The sequence below is a fragment of the Schistocerca piceifrons genome, chromosome 8 (genome assembly GCF_021461385.2).
Source record: "Schistocerca piceifrons isolate TAMUIC-IGC-003096 chromosome 8, iqSchPice1.1, whole genome shotgun sequence".
Lineage (NCBI taxonomy): Eukaryota > Metazoa > Arthropoda > Insecta > Orthoptera > Acrididae > Schistocerca > Schistocerca piceifrons.
The window spans coordinates 8,292,075-8,312,382 of NC_060145.1; the positions used below are offsets into that span (position 1 = coordinate 8,292,075).

The 20,308-nt window shown below is 42.8% G+C and overlaps 1 protein-coding gene across 2 annotated transcripts in view; it reads left to right on the top strand.

Moving 5' to 3' along the window:
• Positions 1 to 18,554, top strand: part of LOC124712498 (uncharacterized HIT-like protein Synpcc7942_1390) — a 38,379-nt gene extending 19,825 nt beyond the window's left edge. For both annotated transcript variants that reach the window (XM_047242795.1, XM_047242794.1), the window contains exons 2-4: positions 1,143 to 1,373; positions 1,458 to 1,527; positions 18,361 to 18,554. In XM_047242795.1, coding sequence (XP_047098751.1) covers positions 1,143 to 1,373; positions 1,458 to 1,527; positions 18,361 to 18,452 — 393 coding nt within the window. In that variant the 3' untranslated portion in view covers positions 18,453 to 18,554. The remainder of the gene's footprint in view (positions 1 to 1,142; positions 1,374 to 1,457; positions 1,528 to 18,360) is intronic.
• Positions 18,555 to 20,308: the final 1,754 nt, after the last annotated feature.

The following is a 20,308-nucleotide window of genomic DNA, read 5'->3' on the forward strand; positions in this document are numbered from 1 at the left end:
CCAAGTAGCCGAACAAGTCAATGATCGATTCAGTTAGGCCAGACGACCCACTTCATTCCGTGCAAATACAGTCCACACCATTAAAGAGCCGTCACCAGCTTGCACAGTGCCTTGTTGACAACTTGTGTCCATGGCTTTGTGGGGTCTGTGCCACATTCGAACCCTACCATCAGCTCTTACTAACTGTAATTGGGACTCATCTGACCAAGCCAAAGTCATCTAAGAGTCCAATCGATGTCATGGTGTTAGCAAAGGCACTTGTGTCAGTCTTCTGCCGCCATAACACATTAATGCCAAATTTCGCCAGAATGATGCACTAACCACTATGCCACCCTGCCACGGTGGCTTTGCTCGACTGCATGGACTTCCTTAGCACACCTGCCCCCTCAGTCCAAATTCCCATTCACACCTTAGCCCACTTGGTATTCCCCATTAACTCCTTTGCAGAGGCTCTCCAATTTATTGGTAAGCACCTCAGCACTGAACAAAATGGGGAACCATTCAGGCCACTGTGCCAGGGTGGCATATTGGTCAGTGCATCTGCCTTGTGAGCAGGAGACATGGATTCGAATTCTGGCCTTAGTACAAATTTTCATTTGTTGCTTCAGTCTGCATATATACATCATACATGTTCGAATTTTGAAAATATCTCTGGAACCATGTAGTTTTATTTGATTAAAGCACCTATACCTGGTTTGCAGGCAAGATCCTCCATGTCACTTGGTGCTGAGGTGCCATTCCAATAAGTCTGAGTGTCTCTATGATGCTGTTCAAGTTTAGGGAGACTACCAAGTGGGTTGAGACATGAATGGGAATTTGGACTGAGGAGGGAGACATGGTAAGATAGTCCATGCAGTTGTGCAAAGCCACTGTACTACAGTGGCGCAATGTTTATTGCATCTGCCTAGTGAGCAGGAGACCCAGGTTCAAATTCTATCCTTAGTACAAATTTTCATTTCTCGCCTCAGTCTGTGTATATGCATCACAGATGTTTGAGACTTGAAAAGATCCCTGGATCCATGTAGTTTCATTTCATTTCTCTTTTCTGTCAAGTAATTGTTTCAATTCTATATAAAACTGAAAATTATGCATTTGAATATACCTGAAAATAATCTGTAAACATAATTATAAAATCTTGACAGGATGCAAGGCATTACACCAGTGAAGTAGAAAAGTCAAAAAAAGCAACTAAAGTGAAAGGGCCAACAATTTTTGACAAAATTATTAGAAGAGAAATACCAGCCGACATTATTTATGAAGATGACTTGTGTTTGGCATTTAATGATGTAAATCCGCAAGCACCAGTACACTTTCTTGTTATACCCAAAAAACAAATACCAATGCTTGGAGATGCAGAGGATAATGATAAGGAGGTAAAAAGAAATGCCATATGCAATATTTAGGACAGTTAGATACTGTAGATATTGTTTTAAGATATGTGTTTGTTCTGGTTTCAGCTTTTGGGTTACCTTCTGCTAAAAGCACGCAAACTTGGAAATGAACGGATGAAAAATGGATACAGAATTGGTAAGCATTTGTTTATTAAGATAAAGTGCTCTCTGCCATCATAAATGTTTATTACAGAGTTAATGATAAACTGAATAACATTTGTGGAGAATAATAGCGCTTCATTAAAGTGGAAAGTTTTTTGCAGTCTGACGCTGAAAATTGTCTTCTGTGCTGGTAAACATTCAATAGTGTCATTTGTTCCTAGTTTTAAAATATTGTGTAACTTGACAGCATTGGTGAAAAGAGCATAATGCATGATAACTCTAGTGACATGTTTCCTGTATTGAACAGAGATTTAATACAGTACATCATGTAGCTGTCCAGCTTTTATGAATGTTTTAGTTCAGCTTTGTTCATAGGAATGTCATGCAAGCTGGTTTGTGCTTACACTTAAAAGGTGAGACCTTTTCAGGCTTGTAGTATGCTGTTGTAGGAGTGGCACAGGGGAACTGAAAGAAGATAAACTGTGCACAAGAATCAGCTGCCAATGTATCTAATTTCCAGGCTCCTGGCATCTTGGTGTGAGGAAATGTTTTACACAACAATGACGTATCATTACATGAGGGTTTGAGAATTACCTTGCATCTGCAACCCTCCGGGTCAAATCATTTGATAATTTTATCATAAACCTCTGACCTGTGGAAGAGTAACAGTCCCGCACAGCTGTGATAGTTGAGACTCAGAGATGGCTGATTTACAAGTAGCTACTTAACAAGAAATGATTCAATACCAGTGAGTGTAACTCTACATCATTCACATACATTAATGACACTGTATGCCAGGCTTAATGGAGCACCAGTTCCAGTGGCTTAGTTAGATACTTCTGAACTCATAATGTGGCATGTATCCTTAGTGGGCAGTATCATAGAATAATTTTGTGGAAATTTGGGACACAGTGACTGTTGTGTATTTTAAGTCACATAATTCAAGTTGCGTGTTACAGAACATTATGCTTTTTGGCTAATTTTTTTATTTATAGAGGAATTACAACAAAATTCAACATTTAAACACATTCATCTTTTTAAGAATATTCTGATTAGGTAAAGTATATGGAACAGATGCACTGTTAACAATATACTCGCTACAAGTGATGCAGACTGAAAATGAATAGCACATATTACTTCATAGTTCCTGTACACACTAACTTACATTTTGTGGCTATTATATTTCCAAATTGAACACATTCATGATTGATGTAACTTACTCTCTTTTTCACTAGATCATCAGCATTTGGTAAATACTTCTTCACCATTTCTGTTTTGAAAACATACTTTCGAATGAAGTATGTCAATAAATCCCTGTGGATGCATTTTACTATTTGTGTATTTTAACTTAGTCAGTTTTAGAAATGGTTGCTTGAAGGAAGTGAAATAAGTTGCACCAAGAATGGTGGCAATCATAAGAGAGAGGAGCAGTACAAAAGTGAGTTACACGCAGAGGTAACAGAAACTTAAATGGCTCATGTGAGCAAAATTGAAACAGTTAAATGTGCAATATGACGTAACTGCTACAAATATGTTCATCTACATCTACATCATACTCCACAAGCCACCTAATGGTGTGTGGCAGAGGGTACTTTTTGTACCATTAACTGAGCCCTCCAACCTTGTTCCACTTGTAAATAGTGCATGGGAAGAATGATTGTCGGTAAGCCTGTGTATTGGCTCTAATTTCTCAAATTTTCTACTCGTGGTCATTATGTGAGATGTATCTAGGGGGAAGTAATATGTTGTCTTCGTGCAAAGTGCTCTCTTGAAATTTCAATAGTAAATGCACAATGCCTCTCTTGTAATGTCTGGCAGTGGAGTTTGTTGACATCTCCGCAATGCACTCATGCTGACTAAATGATCCCATGACAAAACATGCTGCTCTTCATTGGATCTTCTCTATCTCTTCTAGCAGTCCTATGTGGTAGGGATCGCAGATAGATGAACAATACTCGAGAGTGGCTCGAACAAGTGCCTTATAAGCCACTCCCTTATTGGACGAGTTAGATTTTCTTAAGATTCTTGCCCCCAGGGGCTCAGCATTCATTTGCTGAGTACGGGCTTGGCGACCCCGGGGTCCTGAGCTGGGGACTGGTCAGCGCCGCCAGTCTCCTGTCACCGTAACCCCCGGACATGCTTCAGCGACCACCTTATGGCGCGGTGGTGGAATGTTGTGTGCTGCGGGCAGTGGTAATCTTGGCTTGACCGCCTGGATTGCGAGGAAGGTAAACCTCTATAAAAAAAACCTCAATCTTACGGTGTGCTGCGCGCCTATAAGATGCATGGCTGTTGGGGTGGAACACTCGCAAGCGGGCAGCCCCTGGGGCACCTGCCGCACCCCAGTTGTATAAGGCTTACTCAGACATGCGGGGCTCTGTCTGAGCGGACCTTTAGTTCCCTAGCTGCTCGTGGGACCGCAATGGACCCTTAGACCTCTACATTTCCCCTACCAGTGGATTGGGTTGGCCACTGGTAGGAACACACACCCCACCGAAAAAGCGACTTCGTGCTGCGAGTCCTCCAGCGCATGGTGTTACTAGAGATTTATCAGACTGTCGTAACAGAGCACATGCTGATAACCAGAATGTGTTTTTGATTGTCAAACGGATGGAGGGTAGCTTTGAGAGCATTTCTCCCTTTTACATCCACAAGGGTCCTGAGGGAAGTGGAGGAACACTGAAACCTGTGAAGCGACTGCGCAGTGGGACTCTGTTAGTTGAGACTTCTAGTTCCCGTCAAGTCACTTCTCTTCGGAAAGCAACCTGTCTCGGAGAGTATGCTATCGAGACCGAGCTCCACTCCACTTTGAACTATAGTAAGGGTGTTGTGACATGTAGGGATTTGGTGGATATCGCCAAAGACGAGTTGAAATCTGAGTGGGCTGACGAAGGTATTGTTGACGTGCAGCATATTATGAAACGAGTCGATGGGGACCTAGTCAAATCCGACTCGTTTATTCTCACGTTCAATTACCCGAGACTCCCAGAGCATGTTAAAGCGGGGTCTTACGTTTGCCAGTACGGCCATATTTCCCCAACCCAATGCGCTGTTTTAAATGTCAGCGCTTCGGGCATACTACGTTGGGGTGCAATGGGATAGCCACTTGTGGTAAATGTGGTCAGCCTGCCCATGAAGGAGCCGATTGCTCATCGCCTGTGAAGTGCGCGAATTGCTCTGGGAGTCACCCTGTCTGGAGCCAGGTCTGCCCCATCTATCTCGAGGAACGGAAGATACAGGAGATCAAAACATCTAAGCGCATCCCCTGTGGTGAGGCCAAGAAGCTCATTAAGGCCATGCAGCCTCCTGTGTTTACAATATCTTTTGCTTCCGCTCTGCAGAAACCAGTACAGTTGGCCACTGTTGCTACACAAACGGAGGTTGCTAGTGTCAGCACCAATATCTGCGTTTGCCAGTGCACTTGTGCTGCTGCGGCTGTTTTGCAACCTGCAGCTCTCCCCACAACGTCGGACAAGGCCGTGGTTGCTGACATTGGAGTACTTCCTGCCCCTCCCCATATGGCGCTTTCTGCCCAGGCGAGTAAAGCTTCAACTGTTGACAAGATTCTGCATTCTAAGCCCCCCAAGACAAAGACGCCAAAGGTGAAGGTTTTGCCACCTGAGGAGAGTAGTCAGGGTTGGTCCGATGACGAGGCCATCATACTGTCTGCAATCTCCCTTGGGTCGCCATCGGAGCTGATGGACATTGATGTTGACTGGGGGCGATCTTCTCGCCCCAGGAATAAATCTCCGGCCAGTACGGGCTCTCCTCCAAAGCACAGAGGCAGGGTGAAAGTTCAGCCACCCTGATTGCTGGCTCCCATATTACAGTGGAACCTGAATGGGTTTAGGATGCATGTGGCTGAATTACAACTCCTTGTATGAGAGTGCCCCTTGTGCTTATGTCTCCAAGAGAGACATTTTCGGGCCACTGATGCTCCTTCTTTACGGGGCTATACTGTGTATCGAAAAGATTATCTGATGTGGGGGAAAGGGTGGTGTTGCGGTTTTTGTCCGTGACATGCACCACTCATCTGAGCTCCCTCTCGTTACGGACTTGCAAGCAGTTGCAGTTGACCTTCTTGTGGGGCGGAGGCTCACAATCTGTTCCGTTTACTTACCGCCTCAGGTTGCAATAGACTCTGTGGCTCTCACAGACCTTATTAGCCAACTCCCCCGCCCATTTCTCCTTCTGGGGAACTTCAATGCTCATAATGTCTTATGGGGCTCTACGACTACTTGCCCCAGGGGTCGCGTTCTGGAAAGCCTCATGACATCCGAAGAACTGTGCATCCTCAACTCTGGTGCTCCCACTCATTTCTGTACTGCTTCTGAGTCGTCGTCAGCTATTGACCTTTCCTTTTGCTCTCCAGCACTCACGGATTCTGCTCTGTCTGAGGTTGCTGCTGACCTCCATTCTAGTGACCACTTCCCCCTTTTGATTCACCTCCTGGATGAGGCTGTGGCATTACCAGCGCGCCCAGGTGGCACCTCTGCAGAGCAGACTGGACACTTTTCAGCCATTTGGCTGTTTTGGAACACCGTGCCAGCGTCCACGAATGGGTCAACCATGTTACAGCCGTGATCTCCCATGCTGCTGAATTGTCGACCCCACGGTCCTCAGGTCATCCCAAGAGGCGTCCTGTCCCTTGGTGGACCACTCGGTGCTGCTCAGCCATCCGAGCCCGCCGTGCAGCTCTGCGCTGCTTCAAGTGCCGTCCCTCAGCCTACAATCTTGCGGCCTTGCGGGTGGCAAGGGCCAAGGCGCGGCGAGTGATTAAAGAGAGCAAACGACGGTCATGGCAATCGTTCTTGAACTCCATCTCCCGCTCCACTAGTTCTATGAAAGTATGCGAAGCCATCAGGAGGATTTCTCCTCACGGCGCCAATAGACATTGCCCAGACACTGGCCATGCATTTTGCGGAATCTACTGCCACTATTAACTGTGATCCAGATTTCTGCCGCTACCGCACTGCCATCGAGAGGGGACACTTGGACTTCTGGTCTCCAAATTCTGAACCCTACAATTGCCCCTTCACAATGTGAGAACTGGATTCGGTGCTGTCTGTGACTCATGATACTGCACCCGGTCATGATCAAATCCTGTACAGCATGCTGCAGCACTTGTTGCTGCCATCCAAGGAAGTTCTCCTGAATTGTTTTAATATGATATGGTCATCCGGCACATTCTCTGACTCGTGGAGGGAGGCGATTTTGATTCCCCTCCTCAAAACGGGGAAGGACCGAATGCATCCCAGAAGTTATCAGAGTACTGCTTTGACGAGCTGTGTCGGGAAGACATTGGAACGATGGTCAACCGTCGCCTGGTTTGGCTGCTCGAGACCAGGCAGCTCCTTAGCCCCTCTCAGTGTGGCTTTCGGAGATGTCGTTCAACTATAGACAACTTGACCCTGCTTGAGGCGGCCATCCAGCAGGCCTTCCTATGTAACCAACAATGTCTAGGTGTATTCTTTGACATTAATAAGGCGTATGACACTACTTGGCGCTGCCTTATCCTCAATCAACTTCATCAGTGGAGCTTTTGCGGCCATCTCCCCATCTTCATTCGGTCCTTTCTTTCCCGCCGCCTTTTTCGATATTGGGTCGGTAATGTGCTATCCGATTTGTACGTGCAGGAGAATGGTGTTCCTCAGGGAAGCGTTTTAAGTGTCACCCTCTTTGCCATCGCCATTAATAGTATCACGTCCACTATCCGGAGTCCTGCCCAGTGCTCCTTGTTTGTGGACGATTTTGCTGTTTTCTGTTCTTCCTCTGGTCTTGTCACTGCTAGTCGGCAGCTGCAGCTTACGATAAAGCGATTAGAGGCACGGACTGCGAAGACGGGTTTTACCTTTTCTGCAGACAAATGTGTGTGTGTTCATTTTAATCGTTCTCGACGTCCTTTTACCTCCCCTGAATTGCGTCTGAGGGACACCATTCTTCCTTTTAGAGACACTGTGAGGTTCCTTGGCCTCACTTTTGATTCCAAGTTGTCGTGGTTGCCTCACCTTAAAGACCTCAAGGTGCGGGCCCTGAAGGCACTGAATATTTTGAAGTGTCTGAGCCATCGGTCCTGGGGAGCAGATCGGGCGCGTCTGCTTTAGTTTTATAGAGCTTTCGTCCGATCGCGTCTTGACTATGGATGCACCATGTATGGGTCAGCGATGCCTTCGTATCTGAAGATTCGTGACGCTGTACACCATGAGGGTATCAGGCTGGCCACTGGTGCATTCCGTACCAGTCCCATCCCCAGCCTGTGTGCCGAGGCAGGGGAACCGCCGCTCACCATCCGGCGGAAACTCCTCATGGTGTGACGGGTGTGTTAATTCCTTGCCAGTCCTACCTCCGCTGTGTACTCTACCGTTACCCGACCGCCTATGGAATGTCTCTTTTCCGGTCTTCCCGGGGCAACGAGACTATTTGGGATTTGTGCCAAGCATTTGCTTGAGTCCCTTGGTGTGGAGAGTGTGGCACCCCAACTCCAGGGTTTTACTCGCCTGCCTCCCTGGTTGCTCCAGAGGCCCAGCATCCTTTTAGACTTGTCAGAGTACAGAGGAGCTGCACTCCTGCGTTTGTTTTTACCTCCTTATTTTACGATATTTTAAACCAGCATCCCGACCATGTACCAGTATTTACGGATGGCTCTAAACAGGGGAACTCTGTTGGTTGTGCTGTTGTTTTCCCTGATTGAGTCGTCAAGTTACGGCTTCCTGCGGCGTTTACCATCTTTGATGCCGAATTGTTTGCGATCTTGCGGGCTTTGGAGCAGATGAGATGTGTTCCCAGTCTTAAGTTTCTCATCTGTTCTGACTCCCTGAGTCCCCTTCAGACCATGCAACACTTGTACCCAGTGGATACAGTCGTCCAGAACACCCATGATGCCCTACTCCACCTGCAACGGCAGGGGAAGGAAGTATCTTTCTGCTGGGTGCCCGGGACACGGGGTATTAGGGGAAACGAACTGGCGGATGTGGCTGCCAAAGATGCATGTTCCCTCCCTCACGTTGTTGAATGTGCTGTCCCCCTCCATGCTGTTACCTCCCTTTTGCGTTTTCATGTTATGCGTCAATGGGAAGAGGAGTGGCTGGCAGTCGGTGGAAATAAGCTGCGTCTGGTCAAGGCCACCACGCGGCCATGGCGTACGTCCTACCAGTCATGCAGGCGGGATGAGGTTCTCCTCACTCGCCTCCGCATCGGGCACAGTCCCTTGACGCATGATTTCTTACTCTGGTGGGAGGACCCCCCAATCTGCAGTGCTTGTGGCATCCAGATTACTGTCCGCCACATTTTACTTGACTGTCCTTTATTCTCTGAGCAGAGGGCGGTGGTTTCCTTGCCACCGGATTTGCCCTCTATTTTGCAAGACGACGCAGTGACTGTGGTTAAGGTCTTACGGTTTTGTGTCCTGTCCAATTTGTTGCCTCGGATTTTAGGGAGAGGATTTTAATGTGCTGCTGGGTGACTGGCTCACCCAGGTTTTAGGTAAGAGGTCCGCCAGTCACGATTACCTACTTGTTTCACTTCGATTTCTGTTCTCTTCTCTTTTTGTTTCCTTTCCTTTTTTAGTGCATTTCTTCTCCTCTTGTTTTGCCTCTGTATGTGAGGATTTGGAACTACGTCAGGTCTGTGTCTTTTAGCCATTCTCCTTGTTCGCTGTCTGTTTTCGTCCCTTCACGGCGTGTGTTCCTGTTTCTATGCGTTTGGGCGCTGATGACCATGCTGTTTAGCACCCGAAAACCTCAAACCACACACACACACACACACACACACACACACACACACACACACACACACACACACTTCCTATGAATCTGGGTCTGGCACCTGTTTTTCCCACTATTTGTTTTATATGGTCATTCCACTTAAGGTCGCTCTGGATAGTTACTCTTAGATATTTTATGGCTGATACTGTTTCCAGCAGTTAGTGTAGCTATACAGTAGCAGATTTCTTTCCCTATGCATGTGCAATATGTCACATTTATTTATGTTCAGGGTAAATTTCCAGAGCGTGCGCCAGTCATCAATTCTCTGGAGGTTATTCTGCAAATCGTTACTGTCTTCTGGTGTTGCTACTTTGTTATAGACAACCGTATCATTTGCGAGCAGCCTTGGAGAGCGTCCGACAATTTCTACTGGATCGTTTGTATGTATTGTAGACAGTAATGGTCCTATCACACTTCCTTGTGGAACATTGGAAATTACCTTTACATCTGTCGATTTTGTTTTATTAAGAGTGATTTATTGAGTTCTGTCTTCAAGAAAGTCTTGCATGCAGTCACAAATCTGCTCTGATACTCAATAAGCTTGTATTTTTTTCGCTAAACGGCAATGCAGGACGGTGTCAAAATATTTGCTGAAGTCAGGAACACAGCATCAACCTGAGTGGCATTGTTTTTGTCGCTGTGGAGCTCCTGGTGAGTTTTGCAGGATCTCTGTTTGTGGAATACATGTTGGTTTTGATAGAGAAGATTTTCCTTCTCCAAAACCATAATAATTCTTGAGCATACAACATGTTGCATAATTATACAACAGATTGACGTCAATGACATAGGGCTATAATTGTGTGCATCTGTCCTACAGCCCTTCTTAAAAATGGGAATGGCATGCGCTTTCTTCCAGTCACTAGGTACCCTTCGTTGCTCAAGTGATCTACAATAAATTACTGCTAGTTCTTTTGTGTAATCTTTGTAGAATCTTATAGGTATCTCATCTGGTCCTGATGCCTTTCCGCAAGTAAATGACTGTAGTTGTTTTTCTGTTCCGTGATCGGTTAGCTCAATATCTGCCATCTCGACATTTGTATGATGACTGAAAGGAGAGACCTTCATCTTCCGTTTTGGTGCCAGTATGGTCACTGAGTGAATGAATAGATGATTATGTTCCACTTACTGATTTTACATATGACCAAAACCGCTTAGGGTTTTTACTCGGATTGGTTGACAAAGTTTTACTTTCAAAGTCATTGAACACTTCTCTCATTGCTCTCCTTATGCTCATTTTCGCTTTGTTCAGTTTTTGTTTGTCAGCTAGGTTTTTACCTCTCTTGAATCTGAGGTGAAGTTCTCTTTGTTTATGTGGCAATTTTCTAACATGGCTATTATGCCATGGTGAGTCTTTCCCATCTCTTAAGACCTTACTCAGAACATACTTGTCTAGGGCATATTGCACGATTCCTTTGAATTTTTTCCATTTGTTTTTCACATCTTCATCCTCGTCACCGAATATTTGATGCTGACTGTTGATGTTACATTGAAATGAAACAGCGTTCTACGATGATACTGTGCACAGTACCATTCAGTAACTAAGGTTGATAGTGACTAAACACAGAACACTACTAGCCCAATATCTTCAGATTTATACCATTTAAGAACTATGCACAGACCATGCACCAACATTAAGCATCATCGTCATCATAATCAGGTCATAGCTCCAGTTTCCCGGGTGCTGGTGATGAGCCTTTTTTTATCCTTGTACAGCTCTGTTTCATGGATCCAATCCGAAAGTATAATATCTACAAGGAAGAGCTGTAAAAGGATAGAAAAAAAGAGTTGGAAGAGGCTCGTCATGAGCACTGTGACCTGATGATGATGCTGTATCTTGGTGTATGGTCTCCCCCTAATTCTCGTATGGTAAAAAGTTGAAGACATTGGGTGGGTAGTGTTTTGTATTTGACAGCTATCAATCTTAGATACCAAATGATACTGTAAACTGTTAATATTGTAAAATGCTGTGCCATTCAAGATGAAGTATACATTTAGTTTACTTGTAAATGAGAAAAAGTTTCTCACGTATATATGTTGCTCTAAAATTAGATGTAATTGTGCCTGGTTGGTAATGAAATCAAGGAAATTCAGATGAGGAAAATCACAATAGAAATCTTTGTGAACAGTTTTGTTACAGAATTTACCACATACTGTCAAGTCTGTGGAGATCATGCAATGATTTTTGACAGCTTTCAATTTTTTTCTTTTTTTTTCCCCATATTGCTAAGTGTGGCAGCTGGAGGTGTGACTGAAAAGTGTTTTCATTTCTGGCCCACAAATTGGCTACCTATTATTTATCTTTCAATCCTGCTACAAGTTTGTCACTCACGTGCATGATGAGTACATCTGTTTAGCTTTAACGTTGTAAGAATCTGTCAAGAATATGATGTAGCTTTAGTTAATATATCTCATAGTAAAATGACAAAGCTCAACAAGTGATTTCCAAATTTTCCACAGTCTTTGAACTGGTGATGTTAATCTATACTACAGAGGTAACTTGCTCAACAAGTCAACACACTCATGACTTTATCCATGTTGATGCTCTTTACATATACGGGGTAATAATCATTGAACTGGAAGTTTGAGTCCTCTCTCGAGCATGGATTTGTGTGTTGTCCTTGGCATAAGATAGTTTAAGTTAGATTAAGTAGTGTGTAAGACTAGGGACCGCCGACCTCAGCAGTGTTTGGTCCCACAGAACTTACCACAAATTTCCAATTTTTTATATGAAAAAAAAACTTAAATTAGTTACAAACTACGGCATGCACACGGTTTATTCAACATGTAAACGCCACTATAGATAATCGGATTTAGGTTGTGAGATGTTTGACATGCCTGCCATAATTGGCAATGATGTGGCGCAGACGAATAGTGAAATTCTGCATGACGTGCTGAAGTATCAGAACATCAATGACCGCCTGAATGGCTGTTTTCAGCTCAGCAATGGTTTTGGGGCTATTATTGTACACCTTGTCTTTAATATAGCCTCCCCAAAAAGGAGTCGTATGTGTTTAGATCCGAAGAATATGGCTGCGGCCTCTGGATATCCCAGAGCCAGAATGCGATCCCTAAAATGCTCCTCCAAGACACCAAAAAATGCTCCTGCTTTGATGGGTTTGAGCTCTGTCTTGCATGAACCACATCTTGTTGAAATCAGTCACATACTATTTGGTAGTCACTGTGCCATCAAGGAATATTGCACCGATAATTCCGTGACTGGGCATTGCACACCATACAGTCACCCCAGTCACCCATTGAGGGTGAAGAGACTTCGCGATTGGGAAATGCGGATTATCAGTCCCCCAAATGTGCCAATTTTGCATATTGGTGAACCCATCCAAATGAAAAGTGGGCTTTGTTGCTAAACTTAACCATATTCACATCAAAGTCCTGTTTGTCAATTCTGTGGACAATAGTATTGGTGAAACACAACTGCTGTTCCATGGCCCTTGGGGCTTAATGGCTGATGGGTTTGAATTTTGTATAGGAAGAGATGCATGTCTTCAACAACACTTTGTCACAGTGTCTCCCTGTTGATTCTCACCTGTTGTGCAGCTCGTCTGAACAATTTCCTGGGGGTGGTTTCAAACACAGCACATGTCTTCTTGATGTTTTCAGACGTTTCCACCCTTTTTGGACAACCGGCATTGTTAATGCTGTCATCATGAACACTACCCATTCTCTCAAACTTAATTCTTGATTGTTAGCACTATTGGACCAGTTGTCTTCAGCTTGAATTTGGTCGCAAACTTTCTTTGAGCCATAGTAGGGCTGTTATTGCTCGTGTAGTAGGCCATCACAAGCGCTATATGCTCAGGCATGCTGTACTGTGACCTTTTCATTTGCAAATGGTCAACAACAAGAAGGCACATGCGCATTCACATACTAATTCCCATCATGCTCCGCGGCCTACCATGCAGTTTGAATGTCCAAACATATAGCATTCAGAAGTTATGACGATTTTATTTCATGAAGTTCAATAACTGTCACTCTGTAACTTCTACTGATGATAAATGAAATATTGTAGAAAAATCTTTTGTAGAGGTAGCAGTGATTTTGATGTGTCTCATAAAAGTGATGTTCCATACTATGATAGCTATTTTGACATGATAGTCACAAAAGGAAGATTCTCCTATAGTCTCTGTCAGTGTATTTTGTTCAGAATATAGTAAAACCTTGGTAATTTGAGCCATGGCAATCCAAGCCTCCTTTCAATCAAGGGTGGACAATGGGTGACTATTACGTTTAAAAAAAAATCACAAAGAATATCGTGAATAAAATTTTAAAAAAATCCAGGAAGTGGGTGTGACCAGTGACAGAGATGTGTGTGTGTACATTTGTGCCTGCTTTAGCTACTATTGTTGTTTCACCCGCTGCCAGTTAGCAAGAGTCTGCTCAGTGTTCTGTGTATGTGTAATCAGGTTGTGTTACGTATTTATTATTGTTTCTGCCATTTCTTCAGTAACGTGAACACTGACTCTTCAAAACATAAGAGAAAATTTGTTTCTTTGGAGACGAAAGTTTTAATACTGAACAGATTAGACAGAGGAGGACTATAAAAAAAGGCAGTGGCAGAGTTGGGCTTAGGTGAAGTGAGTGACTGGTGATAAAACGGGAAAAAAAAAGAAGAAAAAATTTGGAATCCACGTACTATGAAAAAAATCAGAATGCAAAAGTCTAGTGAAGCCTTTTACTTTTAGTTTACTAACAGTGAGCCAAAGGAAGCACAATAAGTAGTCCAATGACTCAGGAGAAGGCACTTTTATCAGAAGAAGGAGAAGAAAGTTTTTCTGCTAGTTCTGACACTCTGTATGGGCAAATTAGGTGCAAGAGATATGGGGTGAGCCAGCTTGAAATTTGCAGTGAAAGCTATCCACTGACAACAGAGCTGTCAAAGTAATCCTAAGAAAAAATACAAAAATATAGTAAATTAGGAAAATCTGTCACTGGATCAAGTTTATAGTTGTGATGAGACAGGACTCCAACTAAAGCACTAGCAGCCAGAAATGAAGCTTCCTCTCCAGGTTATAAGAAATCAAAAGATAGAGTAATGATCCTAGCTTGCAGCAATGTCTCTGGAGACCATAAATTGCCCACCTTTGTTAATTGTTAAATCTGCCAAACCAAGATCATTCAAAAATATACAAATGTCAGCCTTACTAGTTCTCTCTCTCTCTCTCTCTCTCTCTCTCTCTCTTTCTCTCTCCCCCTCCCTCCCTCCCTCCCTCCCTCCCTCCCCCCCCCCTCCCCGCCCCCCCCTTCCATACATCTGTACTGGAAACAAAAATAAATACTTAACAAGCAAAAAATTATCATTCAAGACAACACAGGATGTAACCCAACGAAGTGAGTCATAGTGATGGAACAGTGGCATTAGAATTAGCACTGTGCTGTGTGGAGCAGCAAAATCTGGTGACACCGGATGATGTTATGCTTTTACGAAGATGGCAGGACTACACTGCTAACAGATATTCTTAAAAACTCTATTGATTCTTTCTGAAAATAAAATATGTACAATAGCAACAGTTCTACAGTAAAATGTGTAATACGTATGTGTTTATCGTAAATGCTTGAGTTTATACTAGAACATAATTTGTAAAACAAACTTTAAGTAGTACAATAACTAATAAAATACCTTTGTTTATTGTAATAATACTGTGAACATCAAATTTTGACCCTATTTTAAAGAAAAGGACTCTAAAATTGTCACTCTTTGTGTAATTTGAGTTTTCCCAAATTCGAGCTCTACTCGGACCCAATTACCGAGGTTTTAGTATGAGTCTTAGTAATTATTTAATAATAAGGCTGCTTTTGAGATGGAAGAATAAATAACCGTCCAAACAGTATCACAAATGGTGGTGCATTCATCTTGTGTCAAAGAAAATGCAATTAAATTTTGTGCAAGAAGCCTCGTTTTCACTGTTAAGTGAATGACAATGTCTTGAATTCTGCAACTTATGGTTCAGTGAGACAGGCTACATGAAATTTTCTGTTTTCAGGCTAAATCTGATCAGTTGTAGATACCAAACATGTTGTCACTAATTATCCTTCAGTTGAACTAGACACCTTGTCCAGTATTAGAAAAGCAATAAGGCAAATTGCTTTTACTGACTTTCTTCTGCAAACACATATAGATGTACAAATGAAGTTACTGAAAAAATGAACACAGTAAGTTACTTTTGTGCTTCCACTTGATGAACACATAAGTTAGTCACATTACACAATCATGCTTTCTTTGTTTTGCACCTCAGCAACCGTAAAATCTTGTTATAACATCATGAATGAGTTTTTTTTTAAATCATGCAAAACATCTTGAAATACTGTTCCATTATCATTGATTGTTATTAATCTTGTGTGGACAGTTTTTACAGTGGTATTAATATGTCTAACTTTAACTTTGAAGTTATATCCTAACAGCTGTGCCACTTATCACGAGTTTAAACAGAGAAGCTCTTCATACTGAGTGGCATTACATTAAAGGCTGCACCAGAAGTAACATGTTTTCATTCCTCAGAAGTCAGTGCAAAACTGTATTCTCTCCTCTGCTGCATATCATTTTTATATGTCCCTCACTCGTTCTACATGTCATGAATGAGCAACCATGCTTGTACTTGCCAAGTCACATCCTGAACAGATTTGTGAGTTACAGTAACAGTATATGTTGAAAATGTAAATATTTTAAGATAGAGTAAACAAATACAAATCATACAAAAAATTATTATAGTTGCAACACTGACTCTGTGTAACTGCAATATAACTTCCCTATTTTTTGCCCTTTTGAATGTCTTTCTCTTCTCTAGAATTAGCCATTTTCAATCACCAGCCAGCTGGTGTGTATCTAGCAGCCTCAAGACAGCCAGCAACTTTTTAATCTTTTGATTTATAATCGTAGTCTCCACATATCTCTTCTCTGCAAGCAGTGCATTTAATTTATTCCCATTTTATGTGAATGTCAAATTGAATATTTGTTTATATCTAAAAACAAAGATGATGTAACACCAAACGAAAGCATTGGTATGTTGATAGAGCCTTCTTGGTTACCCAGGCCTGCCAACCCAAAGTTTGGTACAGATTTATTGACGACATCTTCATGATCTGGACTCACAGCGAAGAAGAACTCCAGAATTTCCTCTCCAACCTCAACTCCTTTGGTTCCATCAGATTCACCTGGTCCTACTCCAAATCCCATGCGACTTTCCTTGACGTTGACCTTCATACATCCGTCCACATCAAACCCACCAACAAGCAACAGTACCTCCATTATGACAGCTGCCACCCATTCCATATCAAACGGTCCCTTTCCTACAGCCTAGGTCTTTGTGGCAAACGAATCTGCTCCAATCCTGAATCCCTGAACCATTACACCAACAACCTGAAAACAGCTTTTACATCCCACAACTACCCTCCCGACCTAGTACAGAAGCAAATAGCCAGAGCCACTTCCTCATCCCCTCAAACCCAGAACCTCCCGCAGAAGAACCCCAAAAGTGCCCCACTTGTGACAGGATACTTTCTGGGACTAGATCAGACTCTGAATGTGGCTCTCCAGCAGGGATACGACTTCCTCAAATCCTGCCCTGAAATGAGATCTATCCTTCATGAAATCCTCCCCACTCCACCAATAGTGTCTTTCCGCCGTCCACCTAACCTTCGTAACCTCTTAGTTCATCCCTATGAAATCCCCAAACCTTCTTCCCTACCTTCTGGCTCCTACCCTTGTAACCGCCCCTGGTGTAAAACCTGTCCCATGCACCCTCCCACCACCACCTACTCCAGTCCTGTAACCCGGAAGGTGTACACGATCAAAGGCAGAGCCACGTGTGAAAGCACCCACGTGATCTACCAACTGACCTGCCTACACTGTGACGCATTCTATGTGGGAATGACCAGCAACAAACTGTCCATTCACATGAATGGACTCAGGCAGACAGTGTTTGTTGGTAATGAGGATCACCCTGTGGCTAAACATGCCTTGGTGCACGGCCAGCCCATCTTGGCACAGTGTTACATCGTCCGGGTTATCTGGATACTTCCCACTAACACCAACCTGTCAGAACTCCGGAGATGGGAACTTGCCCTTCAGTATATCCTCTCTTCCCATTACCCACCAGGCCTCAATCTCCGCTAATTTCAAGTTGCTGCCACTCATACCTCACCTGTCATTCAACAACATCTTTGCCTCTGTACTTCCGCCTCGACTGACATCTCTGCCCAAACTCTTTGCCTTTACATATGTCTGCTTGTGTCTGTGTATGTGCGGATGGATACGTGTGTATACCTGTCCTTTTTTCCCCCTAAGGTAAGTCTTTCCGCTCCCGGGACTGGAATGACTCCTTACCCTCTCCCTTAAAACCCACATCCTTTCGTCTTTCCCTCTCCTTCCCTCTTTCCTGATGATGCAACCGTTGGTTGCGAAAGCTTGAATTTTGTGTGTGTGTTTTTGTTTGTTAGTGTCTCTATCAACATACCAACGCTTTTGTTTAGTAAGTTACATCATCTTTGTTTTTAGATATATTTTTCCCACGTGGAATGTTTTCCTCTATTATATGAATATTTCTTTATGTATATGGCTACAGGATGACCCAGAGTATAATATGAACGCCCTATTTTGAAGAAGCTTCTTAAGAATTTTCTTATTTTCAACAAATTCAGACTAGCAAAATTGGAATTGTCGTATTGAAATAAAATATCATATGATTTCCCAAAGAAACTGTGGCCCAGAAATTGGTATAAGTTTACTACAGGTAAACATTTGTCTGATTGTCACTGTCCATATAGCCTAGCAGAATATAAATAATGGAAGGTGTGAAGGTAACAGCTAACGTTATAGTGTAGGTGAGACATTGTGCTATTTAGAAGACTGAAAATGTTGCTAAGTTTGTGAACATTGCCCTCCTTGCGAACTATGACAGAAAATATACTACTGCTACTGTTGCTGCTACCGCCACCACCACCACCACCTCTCTCTCTCTCTCTCTCTCTCTCTCTCTCTCTCTCTCTCTCTCTCTCTCACACACACACACACACACACACACACACACACATTCAAGATGTAAAATGTTAATATTTTCACTTTATCTGTGTGATATTAAATTTCATTTCAGTTATAAATAACGGGCCTGATGGATGCCAGTCTGTGTATCATCTCCATATCCATGTAGTCGGTGGGCGACAGCTTGGTTGGCCACCAGGTTAACTATTGCAGTTTATTGTGCACATATTTTTGTTATAACTGTTGCTCAATTCTTTGGAACCTGTAAATAAGAGAACAATAAACAAGTTTACCATGAAAGAATAATCAGAAATGCTTTGAATGTGTGGACTGTTATTTTGTTCTTTTTCCTTTGAAGGTGCTGTCATGGCAATTGTTTGAAAAATTGTACTTGCTGATCTTAAGTGTAAGCTGTTTGGCAGTTATCAGAAAAATTAGAATTGCTAAAAGAAGTGGATTATATCTACATAGGAGCATTATGTAAGCTGGCAGGATGGAGGTGAATTCTACCAAGTCAGACAAAAAGATTTAAATATCACATAGTTCGTTTACTTTAGACATATCATACAGCTTTGATACTTCAGTGACTGTGCATACACACCAAGATATTAAGAAACAATCTGTCAGTTACGGTAAAAAATGTGTAAGGTGATGCTAGTAGTCTGACAGCATAAAATACTAGGGGTGTTCAATAAGTAATGCAACACATTTTTTGTTTCTTGGACAATTTCATTGTGACATCGGGAATGTTCTCAATTCAGCCCCTGTAGTTTCATGAAGTTCTGATTGGTGACAATGTATACCCAGCCTGTAAAATGGTGTCTGGAACAGAGATCTGTTTCAAGCAGAGAACTATAATTGAGTTTCTTTTAGCAGAAAAAGAGAGCATTGCAGATATTCCTAGGCACTTTCAGAATGTCTACAGAGACCTGGCAGTGGAGAAAAGCTTGATGAGTCATTGGGCGAGGTGTTTGTCCTCCCTCATGGTGCAACTATCAACTCTGGAGTGTATTGTGCTACCCTCCAGAAACTTAAGAAATGATTTTAGGATGTTTGAAATAATAATAATAATATGCAAAGGAACTTTTTCTCCCTGCCAGCACAAGACCTCACGCAAGCCTGCACACTTCATTGGACTGTTCTTCCTCATACACTCTACAGCTTGGATCTCACATCTTCATATTTGCAAATGTTTGGCCCCATGAAGCACTTTGTGGGAAGCAGTACATAGATTATGGGTTGGTTATTGATGCAGCAAGACATTGGGTCCCACGTTGACCAGCAGAGTGGTGCCATGTGGTCATACAGTAAGGTGGTAAGGCAGTTGCACTGAATGGAGATTATGTTGAGAAATAGGATTTTGTAGCAAAAAGAGTGGGTATTAATATGATGTATTGGAGTTCTGAATAAAGTCAACCTGTTTTCAGGAGAAAAAGTGTTGCATTTCTTGTTGAACACACCTGATACGTGTGTCCTTTGGCTTCATAATTGTCAGTGGAGGGGCTGAAATATTTCAGAACTTAAGTTATAAATACTTGATTATTACTACATTAAGTGACATGCAGAACTAGACAATATTGCCTGTGATTCAAGGTCAATGAATTGTCCTAGGTTCAGCATCCAAAAGGGTCAGTCAAAGGTTGACTTGAGTTTTACATTTTAATGCATGGACAACAATTGCCAGTTTGATCTTGATCTCTTGCCCTGAACTGCATAGAACTGATTTATGATGCTCTCAGGAAGTATGCTGCCACAATCTTCCTCTGCAGATTCCTGTTGGGGTGAAATCAACTGTGAGAAGAATGGTAGTTATTTCCTATAGATCTCATGGATGCCACTGTCATCAGCATTACCCATTACTGCTGAAAGTAATCACATGCTACATTGACATCAGTTGTAATACGAAATCAGCACATCCAACTTTTACATGTCAAGCAGTTTATAAACTCAAACAAATACTGTCATCCACAAGTTGCAAGTAACTTTTTTTCATTTTGACATGTTTCATTTGACCAACATGAGCATCTTGAGAACTGTGTATACAGTGTGTTCCACCATCA